At 40.2% G+C, this 12,320-nt stretch overlaps 1 protein-coding gene across 1 annotated transcript in view; it reads right to left on the bottom strand.

Moving 5' to 3' along the window:
• Nucleotides 1–12,320, bottom strand: part of LOC141391302 (uncharacterized) — a 58,824-nt gene that overhangs the window by 30,726 nt on the left and 15,778 nt on the right. Inside the window, exons 2-4 of the mRNA XM_073964212.1 lie at nt 1,842–2,141; nt 1,517–1,739; nt 1,231–1,337 (exon numbers count right to left, since the gene is read on the bottom strand). Coding sequence (XP_073820313.1) covers nt 1,231–1,337; nt 1,517–1,739; nt 1,842–2,141 — 630 coding nt within the window. The remainder of the gene's footprint in view (nt 1–1,230; nt 1,338–1,516; nt 1,740–1,841; nt 2,142–12,320) is intronic.

Here is a 12,320-nt window from a genome sequence, read left to right as displayed (position 1 = left end):
CGTATGGGGAGGCAGTGAGTACAAGTTGTTACAGCAAAAATCAATGCGATTCAAGAGCTGGTCCTAAACTGATCTTTTCCGAAATTTTGTGTGGGAGGTACCCGAAGGAGTTGGCCGACTGATTCCATATTGGAACCTCACCTAAGTCTCGTAGAAATTACACGATGTTCAAAGTATGGACTAAATCGGTTACTCTCTTCAAAAGTTGTGCGCACCATAACTTTTGAAGAGAGTAACCGATTTAGTCCATACTTTGCACATCGTGTAATTTCTACGAGACTTAGGTGAGGTTCCAATATGGAATCAGTCGGCCCACTCCTTCGGGTACCTCCCACACAAAATTTCGGAAAAGATCAGATTTTCGAACTTTTGTGGGGAAGGTACCGGAAGGAGTGGGCCTATATGGCCCATCTTCGAACTTAGACTAAGTTTGGACAAAGTATTATGAAAGCCATATTTTGGACCGAATCGGTTGATCCGGTCGAGAGTTATCCTGCGCTCAAGCCAGCCAGACAGAAAGACGGACATGGCTAAATCGACTCCGAATTGTCTGAAACGGATTTTGTCAAATCATACTTGGGGTCTAAAACCATTATTTCGATGAGGCACATTTTGCCCGTATGAAAGTGTATATACCCTCGTTAGCATAAATGCTGAGGGTATAGAAACCAATTCTATTCGAATGCTGGTAAATAAATCAGAAAATCATACGATAGTTCATCAGACGTCGGACCTAATTCGGTCCGAAAGTTGTCCAAAACTTCCGACTTTCATAAGGTTTTGCTTCCGAATTCGGACCGATATCTGTCCGAAAGTCGGTTAATAAATCAGAAATTCATACTACAGTTCATCAGAATTCGGACCGAATTCGGTCCAAAAGTCTGCAAAAACTTCCGATTTTCATCCGAATCAGAGAACACGTCAACCACGCCATATGACTTTCGGTCAGAGTTCGGACCGAACTCGCATCCGATCTCGGATGTTTCTTTCGACTTTGGCCTCCTGGGCAAGTAAACCCAAAGATTTATGAAAGCTTTTCAATCGTTTTAATCATGGTTTCCTTTACCAGTCACTAAAAATTCCTAACATTCTCAAGTTTTTTGTTTCGTTTGAACACAAAGGATGTCGTTATAATTCAAAAATTAACTTATTTCATTTGATGATGATGGTAGTGGCAGTGCTTTTGGCCAAATTTATTGCCATACTCTCTTCTACTTCGTGCACACATACCTTTAATTGCATGCCTTCAGCTGGATTGAGTTCGTCGGCACCTTGGCGTAAACCATTCAGGAAACGGGCAAAGACTGTGGTGTGTCGTTTACGTTTATTACGTCCCTCTGTAAAAAAAGAACAACATTGTGAAACAGAACCGACAAAAAGGACATCACAGCGGAAGCGGAAATGATAACAATACCAAAAATAATAATTTCATTTTATTTTTGCTGTTGTTGTTGCTGTTGCTGTAAATAAAAAGCCCTTAGGCTTAGCAGCCAGCTGCTATTCTATTCTACTCTACCTGTTGCCGAGAATTCATAAAAGAAATTTGACCGTGCTCCAGGATAACTATGCTGCATACCGCCAATACCAGTGCCACCGCCAACAACACCCCCACCTCCACTGCCACTTAAATTAACCGTTGATTTCGAATCGATAACATTACGTGCCATACGATTGGCCAAATCATTTTGAGCATAGCTATAGATTTCATTCTCTTCACGATTCGATAAACAGCTGGAGGGCTATAAAAGACAATAATAAAGAGATAGAGAGGGAGACAGGGAGGGCATTTCAATAGAAGCTTGGTTAATTGGATGTTGTAGCTCACTTAGCCACTTACTTACCAGGTATTTGCCAGGCACATACAACGGTTGACTGTGACTCGATGGCATCATCGATTGATGTGCTATGTTACCCGTTATCATGGCACTAACACCCATACCACAGCTGGTGCCAGCACCTGCACTGGCACCCCTCCGCAAAGTATTCGAACCACCCGTACTCGTATTTCCCATACGAATATGTCGCTCTTTCCATTTGGAGACACGCGCCAGTTCGATGGCATCCAACACATCTTCATAAGGCATATTGATTTCTTTGCAATAGTGGCTGGCCAGACCTTCCAAATAACCACGTTTTCCTTCCTGTCGAAAAATAATGAAAATAACAACAAGAAAGGGGAGGTCAATTATTATGATAACATAAATGGTAATAATATACGAGTAATTGTAATAGGGGATGGTAACGGTCGTACTTCAAGTGCAATTTTTATACCCTCAGCCTTTAGGCTATGAAGGGTATATACACTTTCATACGGGCAAAATGTGCCCGTACGAAATAATGGTTTTAGACCCCAAGTATGTTTGGACGAAATGTGTTTCAGACAATTTGGAGTCGATTGAGCAATGTCCGTCCGTCTGTCTGTCTGTCTGTCTGGCTGGCTGGAGCGCACGATAACTCTCGAACGGATAAACCGATTCGGTTCAAATTTTGGCTTTCGTAATATTTTACCCAAACTTAGTTTAAGTTCGAAGATGGGCTATATCGGTCCACTCCTTCCGGTACCTCCCCCACAAAAGTTCGAAAATGTTCGGAAAATTGGTGCGCACAATAACTCTTGAAGGGAGTAACCGATTTGGTCCATACTTTGCCCATCGTGGAGCGTGTACCAGACTTAGATATGGTTTCAATATGGACTCAATCGGTCCACTCCTTCGGATACCTCCCACACAAAATTTCGGAAAAGTTCAGTTTAGGGCCAGCTCTCGAATCGCTTTGATTTTTGTTTTAGCAACTTGTATTCACTGCCCTCCATACGACGGTAAAAGTTTCATCAGGGGCAAGTCCATACTTCCTGAGAAAATAGCAAAAAAACCCTATGACACCGTGTGAGGTGATTGGAGCGCAAGATAACTCTCGAACGGATCTGCCGATTCGGTCCAAAATATGGCTTTAGTAATATTTTGTCCAAACATAGTTTAAGTTTGAAGATAAGCCATATAGGTCCACTCCTTCAGGTACCTCCCCCACAAAAGTTCAAACATGTTCGGAAAATTTTTGTACGGTAACTCTTGAAGGGAGTGGCCGAATTGGTCTATATTTTACACATCCTAATATATCTACCAGATATAGATCAGGTTCAAATATGGGCTATATTTGTCCACTCCATCCGGTACCTCCCACACAAAATTTCGGATAAGTTCACTTTAAGACCTGATATCGAATCATTTTGATTTTTTTCAAGCAACTTGCGTTCACTGCCTCAATTACGATGGTAAAAGTCTGTTTAGGGGCAGGTCCATACTTCTTGAGCAAACAGCCCGAAGAATGTAAAAACCCCCTATGGCACCATATGTTGTGGCTGGAGATCCACTTCCATAACGTTCAATGTCGATCCATTCCTTTTAGTATCTCCTCCGGAAAACTTTTGATCTTTAATCCTAATAAAGATTTTTGTCGGTTCAAACGCCACATATACACAGGCTGAGGGTATATCTCTGTCGGCAAAGCCGACTGATACTTTTTTACTTGTTAAAGAATAACCTTATACTCTTTAAAAATAAGGTATTGTTTGAAAACCTTGAGGTCTTCTATAGGGAGAGCTTCTACTTCTACAGCAAGACAGTGAGGTCTTCTTTAGAAAGACCTTGTGGAAAAGCCTATTGGAGAAAACAGCTTGGTATTCTATGAGAAACTCTGAGGTCTTCTATGGGAATGCAACATGATCTTCTAGCAGAACAATTGTAGGAAATATATAGGGGTCTTCAACGAAAATATCATGAAGTCTTCTTGGAGAATATCTTGAGATTGGAGAATATCTTGATAATAACTTCTGGTATTTTATGGGCATACCTTTAAGTCTTCCATGCGAAGACCTTGAGAACTTCTACAAAATATATGGAGGTCTTCCATGAGAATAACTAAAGGTTTTCTAGCAGAATAACATGAGGTCTTCTAGGACAATATCTTGTGGTCTTGTAGCAGAATACATTGATGTCTTCTTGGTGAATACCTTGAGATCTTTTAAGGGAATACCATGAAGGCTTTTAGCAGAATAACTTGAGGTCATCTTGCAGAATACCTTGAGTTATTCTATGATAAGACCTGGAATTCTACTTTGAGAAGACTTAAAGGCCTTCTATAACAATACCTTGATGTCTTCTATGAGAATACTTTGAAATTTCTTCTTCGTAGATACCCTGAGCTCTTTTATTAGAATGCCTTAAGGTCTTCTGGGAGAAAACCTTGAGATCTCCCTTGAGGAGACCATGAGCTCTTCTATGAGAAGACCTTGAGGTCTCATAGAAGACCTCATGGGTATTCCTCTTCTTCTATGAGAAGAACTTGAGGTCTTCTATGAGACGACCTTGGGGGCCTCTATGAGATGACCTTGAAGTCTTCTATGAGAAGAACTTGAGATCTTTTACGAGAAGACCTTGACGTATTTTATGAGAAGACTTTGAGGTCTTCTATGAGAATACCTTGATGTATTTTATGAGAAGTCCTTGAGGTCTTCTATGAAAAGATCTTAAGGTCTTCCTCGAGAAGATCTTGAAGTCTTCTATGAAAAACCATGATGTCTTCTATAAGAAGACCTTGAGGTCTTCTTAAGAAGACCTAGAGGTCTTCCACGAGAAGATCCAAAAGTTTTCTATGAGAAAACTTTGAAGTCTTCTATGAGATGACCTTGAGGTCTTCTATGAGAAGACTTTGAGGTCTTCTATGAGAAGACCTTGAGGTCTTCTTTGAAAAGACCTTGAGGTCTTCTATGAGAAGATCTTGAGGTCTTCTATGAGATCCAAAAGTTTTCTATGAGAAAATGTTGAGGTCTTCTTTGAAAAGAACTTGAGGTCTTCTTTGAGAAGAACTTGAGGTCTTCTTTGAACAGACCTTGAGGTCTTCTATGAGAAGACCTTGAGGTCTTTTATGAGAAGATCTAGAAGTCTTCTAAGAGATGACATTGAGGTCTTCTAGGAGATGACCTTGAGGATTTCTAAGAGATGACCTTGAGGTCTTCTATGAGAAGAACTAGAGGCCTTCTATGAAAATAACTTGATGTTTTGCACGAGAAGATCTTGAGGTCTTCGATGAGAGACCTTGCGGTCTTCTATGATAAGACTTTGCGGTCTTCTATGAGAAGACCCTGAGGTCTTCTATGGGATGACCTTGAGGTCTTCTATGAGAAGACATTGAGGAAGGCCATGAGGTCTTCTAAAAGTAGACCGTTAGGTCTTCTATAAATTGATCGTGAGGTCATCTATAAGAAGACCATGAGGTCTTCTAAAAATAGATCATGAGATCTTCTATAAGAATACCATGAGGTTTTCTATAAGAATACCATGAGGTTTTCTATAAGAAGACCATGAGGTCTTCTATAAGAAGACCATGAGGTCTTCTATAAGAATACCATGAGGTGTTCTATAAGAAGACCATGAGGTGTTCTAAAGAAGACCATGAGGTGTTCTAAAGAATACCATGAGGTGTTCTAAAGAAGACCATGAGGTCTTCTATAAGAAGACCATGATGTTTTCTATAAGAAGACCATGAGGTTTTCTATAAGAAGACCATGAGTTCTTCTATAAGAACACCATGAGATCTTCTATAAGAAGACCATGATGTTATCTATAGAAGACCATGATGTTATCTATAAGAAGACCATGAGTTCTTCTATAAGACCACCATGAGGTCTTCTATAAGAAGACCATGAGGTCTTCTATAAGAAGACCATGAGGTCTTCTATAAGAAGGTCATGAGGTCTTCTATAAGAAGACCATGAGGTCTTCTAAAGAAGACTATGAGGTCTTCTATAAGAATACCATGAGGTCTTCTATAAGAATACCATGAGGTCTTCTATAAGAAGACCATGAGGTCTTCTATAGAAGACCATGAGGTCTTCTATAAGAAGACCATGATGTCTTTTATAAGAAGACCATGAGGTCTTCTATAAGAAGACCATGAGGTCTTCTATAAGAAGACCATGAGGTCTTCCATAAGACGACCATGAGGTCTTCTGTAGGAAGACCATGAGGCCTTCTGTAGGAAGACCATGAGGTCTTCTGTAAGAAGACCATAATGTCTTCCATAAGACGACCTGAGGTCTTCCATAAGAAGACCATGAGCTCTTCCATAAGAAGGTCTTGAGGTCTTCCATAAGAAGGCAATGAGGTCTTCCATAAGAAGACGGTGAGGTCTTCTATGAGAAGATCATGAGACCCTCTGTAAGAAGACCATGAGGTTTTCTATAAGAGGATCATGAGGTATTCTATAAAAAGACCACAAGATCTTCTATAACAAGACTTTGGGGTCTTCTATAAGAGGGCTATGAGGTCTTTTATAAGATGACCATGAGGTATTTTATAAGTAGACCATGAGGTCTTCTATAAGAAGACCATGAGGTCTTTTATAAGAAGACCATGAGGTATTTTATAAGTAGACCATGAGAATCTCTGTAAGAAGACCATGAGGTTTTCTATGAGAGGATCAGGAGGTATTCTATAAAGAGACCACAAGGCCTTCTATAACAAGACAAGACAAGACTTCTGTAAGAAGACTTTAAGGTCTTCTATAAAATGACCTACTGGTCTAATAAAAGTTGGTTTTGTGGTCTTTTGTAAGAAAATCTTAAAGTCTTCTATGGAAGACCTTATGTTCTTCTATTATGACTTCGTATTCTTCTATAGAAGATCTTGTGGTATTCTATAGAAAAACCATGAGGTTTTTTATAAGAGGCCCATGAAGTTCCTTGGAAGACCTTGTGGCCTTCTAGAGGAAGACGGTCTTCTATAGATAGATCTTGTGGTATTCTTGTACAACGGAATTGCCCAATACGCAATCTTAATAAAGTAATAATTGGGTGCAACCGTGGTGCATTATTATGCACACCCGCCGTGCACGCTAAAGGTCTGTGGTTCGATTCCCAGGCCAGGCAACATCAAATTTTCAACGACATTTCATGAGTATTTAAACCATGAAAATTTGTTTTACAAGTGATGTCTTAAGACACGCCGTTGGGACTCTGCAATTAAAAGTAGGTCCCATATCATTGAGCCAATATGAATCGGGGTGCACTCATTGATATGAGAGAAGTCTCCCTTGTCCCTTCAGGGATGTTTGTGGAACAATTATTATTATTATTTTGATAAAGTAATAGTTAATATTATCCCATATTATTTCCAAAATCATGAAAATGAAACACCATTAGGATTCAGTTTTAATATTTTTGTTTTAAAACAAAAACCACAAAACCACATTATCCTTCGTTCGTGACTCGCCTTTAAGCAATGTCCCTTGCCAAAAGTAAAAATGATCAAATGACAAAACCCCCAAACAGACACGTAAAAAACAAACAAACTGAAAATATGTTTATGAAACTTGAAGTGTGGACAGAATATCACAACAAAAATCTAGTTCACTCTTCTTTCTGAAAATATTAGTTTTTTTTCTTTTTTTCTTGGAAATACCACTGTTGAGTACATTTAATTGTGGTTACAAATGACAGAGAAGGTCTCGCCGACATGGTAGGCAGGTCAGTAAGGTTTACTTTAATGTTTGTTGGTGGTATTCAAAAACCGCAATGCAAAGAAACACACAACCCCTTCGGTTCATGATAATCTCTTGGACATACGAATGCGACATTAACTTGAAGGGAATCATTGGAATAACGTAGCCAGTCGCAAAAAAGATGAGCAGAGAAACAATTAAAAATGTGTATGTAAAAATGTTCAAACAAATGTGAAAGGCAGTTGATTCCTTTTACCAAACTAAGAGCCGAAGCACAGTATTTTGTAACACATTTACAATTAAAAGGGGGCTTCTTAGCGGCATTTCAGCATGATATATATCAAAACCTTTTCGAATAGCTCACCCACAGAAGTACAACACTCTGGCTTAAGTGCAGTTTAAAGGCTATTCCAATATCCTTGTGAAATGTTTACCAAAGCTAATTGCTGTAGTCCTTTTTTCGAAAAAACCCTATCAGCTAAAAAATCCATTGCAGTCCTGAAGTAGTAGAAAGTAACTGGATAAACTACGAATAACTCAAAGAACATATCTTCTAGTTAACACGCTTAATTTAAACGGAGCTTGACAGACACAGCCCTACCCGAAATTGTTGTTCCCTTTATAATCAGTGGAAGTGGTTAAAGAGGATGTCTTTAAGTTCTCTCTATCACAAGCAGAGATCATATAGCAGAGTCTGAAAAATAGTTAATATCTAAATCTACATGGCCACGTATAAAGTTCCTGATTATCTTATGTCCTTTAAATTGACAGTGACGAAACACTGTGAAAATCTCCAAACACGATCTGTACCTAAAACATGCAACATCAACACCCAATTACTTACATATGTATGTCCGCACTGGTATGACATACAAGGTAAATAGTCAAGAAAAAATAACTGATTGCCAACTGAAGCGAGTGAAGGGGTTCCAGGTCAATCACAATAAGTTGCAGATACATTCATCACTTTTGGGTTATACACCTTACACCACCATATCCTCCGCAGTACATCAGAAAGATGGATTAATGTAAACATGACAAGACGCAAAACAAAAAAAGAAACATTGGCGTAATTCACAGGGTGCATGGCTACATGTAAGGTAAACACTACAGAGCTACGCTACAGAGCAACGCAATGCCAATCAGATGTAAATGGTCAGAATTCATAACTCCAAGTGTGAGCAACAATGTGCCAACATGAAGTTGAAGGTATGATTTTGTATTTTTGGAATTTCCTTGTAAATTTTGGTGCATCACCACAGTCGAGATGTTCTCCAACGTGAACGACGATGACATACAAACGTCATTCATGTTGTCATAAGATTTGTAAATTAAAATTTATTTACATTCAGGCTGTGAGTGCTAGTTGAGATTCAGGAGCTAAACGCAATACATACAAACACAAAAGGGAGGTAAGGCACAAAAGTTTGAGAGCGTTACGAAGTCTTCTATCTACAGAAGTCTGTCGATAAGTATACTATCTGAAGGTGACTGTTGATAGGTCTTCTACGGAAGACCGGGTGCCGTATGGGATGAAAGATACCAAGCAACGGTCCTGACCGGCTTTAACATGGCAAATCCCATGACTTATCTTGGTCCCTCTTTCATATCAAGTGGACACTGAACTCCAGTGGTGTCACTTGGGAAGCTGCCTTTAACACCTGTTAAAGGTAGTGAGCTAACATGTGCTACGCGTTCACTCTTAAGAACGATAAAAACTTGGGTATGCGCGTCAGAATAAAATTATTCTAGGCGATTTTAATGCCAAAATTGGAAAGCAGAATATCTTCGGCCCAACAGTCGGGAAATTCTGTCTCCACAGTGAAACATCTGACAATGGAATGAGACTTATAGACTTTGATGCGGCAAAAACATGGTAGTTAGCAGCACCAGATTTAAGCATCTCGACATTAATAAGGGCACTTGACTGTCTCCAGATCAAAGAACAAGATAGCAAATTGATCACGTTGTGATAGATGGAAGACATCCATAGAGCTTGTTGGATGTACGTTCGTTCCGAGGAGCAAACACATCACACATTGTTGCAGCAAATGTACGTCCCGTCTAAACGTTGCAAACAAAGGACGAACAGACACAACACGAAAGTTAGACATCGGTAAGCTACAATCGCAACAGATACCCACAGCATACTCCACTCCACTTGCCCAATTGTTTTATCAAATCACTCCTCGCCCCCATAACATATCAGCACAATGGCAAAGTATTGCCCATTCAATGGAAACAGCCGCAAAATCCATACTTGGATACCTGAGACCTCCAACGAGGAATCCATGGTATGACCAGGAGTGTCGTGCTGCTACCGAAGAGAAAAATGCGGCATATAGGGCTACTCTACAATCAGTAGCAACGCGTAGTGCAAGAGAGAGATACCGGGATAAGAGAGGAGAAACGTCTTTACCACAGGACTAAGAGAGAAATGGAAAAACGGGAATGTGAAAAAATCGAGATATACAGCATCCAGAATGATGTGCGAAAATTCTACCAAAGAGAGAAACATCAAACCGATGGCTTTGGTACAGGCACATCGTCCTGTAGAGGCAAGCAAGTTAATTTGGTAACTGATACAGACAGTGTGCTCGGCATATGGAAAGAGAATTTTTCTAAAATGTTGGTATCCAATACTAGCGAAGACGACGAAGATACCACAGATCCAATCCCATAAGATGGTATTGAATCTATACCGCCCAGCCAAGATGAGGTAAAGACAGCAGTAAACCGTCTAAAGAATAATAAGACAGCAGGAGCCAATGGCCTACCAGCCTAGCTGTTCAAAACCGCAGGCGAAACGCTGATAAGGTGTATGCATCATCTAGTTAGCACCATCTGGCAGAAAGAACGCGTACCCGACGATTGTAACCTGAGTATCTCTGTCCCGTCCGCAGGAAAAGAGATAGGACTATATGCTCTAACTGAAGCGGCATAAGTCATCACCCTATTGCCTACCAGATAGTGTCAGGGATATTGTGCGAATGACTAAAGCCTATGGTCAAGGTAATACTTGGGCCATACCAATGCAGATCGACACCTACCATATTTTTGTCGATTATAAAGCAGCCTTCGACAGCCCCTTACGCCCAAAGGTATTCAAAGCCATGTCTGAATTTGGTATCCCCGCAACGCTTATTCGGCTTTGTAAGATGACTTTAACTAATACTAGGTCCTCAGTTAAAATAGGGAAGAACCCCAGCAAAATTTTCGATGCCAAAGATGCCACTCAATCATGGGTGCAAGTGAGCTGGCACATCATCGATGAATTTTATATGAGCTTGGACACCAAAAGATGCTATTCATTTTTGGATCCAAAGCATGTCATTTTCACCAATGCTTTGGCATGTCATTTCCACCAATGTTTTGGCATGACATTTTCACCAACCCTTTTCAATGACATTATCATTACGACGAGAGTTTTAACAACGTTGGCTGTGATTTCGAGTCTCCGAAAACACCAATCCTATTGGAAATAATTTATCTTATATTTTTAGAAAAATGTGTATAAATAAAAACACAAAATTCATCTCTATTGGATCGGTCGAACGGCTTCAAATGCTGATGAAAAGATCGGATCTTTCACGACCTCCTTTGCATGGCTTTCAAATGCTGATCAAAAGAACGACTTCCATTGCGTTGGTTCAAATGCTAATGAAAAGATCGGATCTTTCACGATTTCGTTTGAACAAATGCAAAAGATGCCATGAAAACACGTCATCGCATGGAACTCCTGCCTTCAAATTTTGCTGGGAACCTTTCCGAACAATTCAGTACCAAGACGTTTCAGACAAGGAGATAGCTTTTCGTGTGACCTGTTCAACATCCTGCTAGAATAACCTTTTCATTTATTATTACGAAGGACAAATTTTGGACCGAATCGACTGATTCGTTCGAGAGTAACCGCGAGTTGCAGCCACTACACATGCTGCCACAGGGCATTTTTTACACCTTTCGGGCTATTTTCTAAACTTGTACCGTTCTAATGGGAGCAGCAAATACAAGTGTTTACAACAAAAATAAACGCGATTAATAAGCAGGTCCTAAACTGAAATTCTCCGAAATTTTGTGTAGGAGGTACCCGAAGGAGTGCACCGATAGAGTCCATATTAGCTCCTCCCCTATGTCTGGTAGAAATGCCACGATGTGCAATGTATGGACCAAACCGGTTACTCCTGTCAAAAGTTATCATGCGCACAATTTTTCCGAACATTTTCGAACTTTTTTGGGGGAGGTACCTGTAGGAGTGGACCGATATGGCTCATCTTCGAACTTAAACTAAGTTTGGACAAAATATTATAATTGTTCCACAAACATCCCATACGGGAAAAGGGAGACTTCTCTCATATCAATGACTGCACCCCCGATTCATACTAGCTCAATGATATGGGACCTACTGTTTATCGCCGAGTCCGAACGGCGTGTCTAAACATACCACTTTGTAGAGAAGTTTTACATGGCTGAAATACTCAGGAAATGTCGCCAACATTACTGAGGGGTATTTTGCCACCGTTGAAAATTTTGATGTTGGCTGCGGGGAATCGAACCCACGACCTTCAGCGTGCAGGGCCGGTGTGCATACCATTGCACCACGGTGGCACCCAAAAAACAAAATATTGGACAAAATATTACGAAGGCCAAATTTTGGATCGAATCGGCTGATCTGTCCTAGAGTTACCGTGCATTGCAACACTACACACAGTGCCGTAGGGGGTTTTTGCAGCTTTGGGGCCATTTTCTGACTAAGTATGGACTTACCCCTAAAAAATTGTACCATCCTAATGGGTGCAGGGAATACAAGTTTTTACAAAAAAATA

This window comes from Musca autumnalis, unplaced genomic scaffold (assembly GCF_047663935.1).
Source record: "Musca autumnalis isolate F117 unplaced genomic scaffold, ASM4766393v1 scaffold_1, whole genome shotgun sequence".
Classification (NCBI taxonomy): Eukaryota; Metazoa; Arthropoda; class Insecta; order Diptera; family Muscidae; genus Musca; species Musca autumnalis.
Note: the sequence above shows the minus strand (reverse complement) of the source record. Positions and strands in the feature narration are given on the sequence as shown.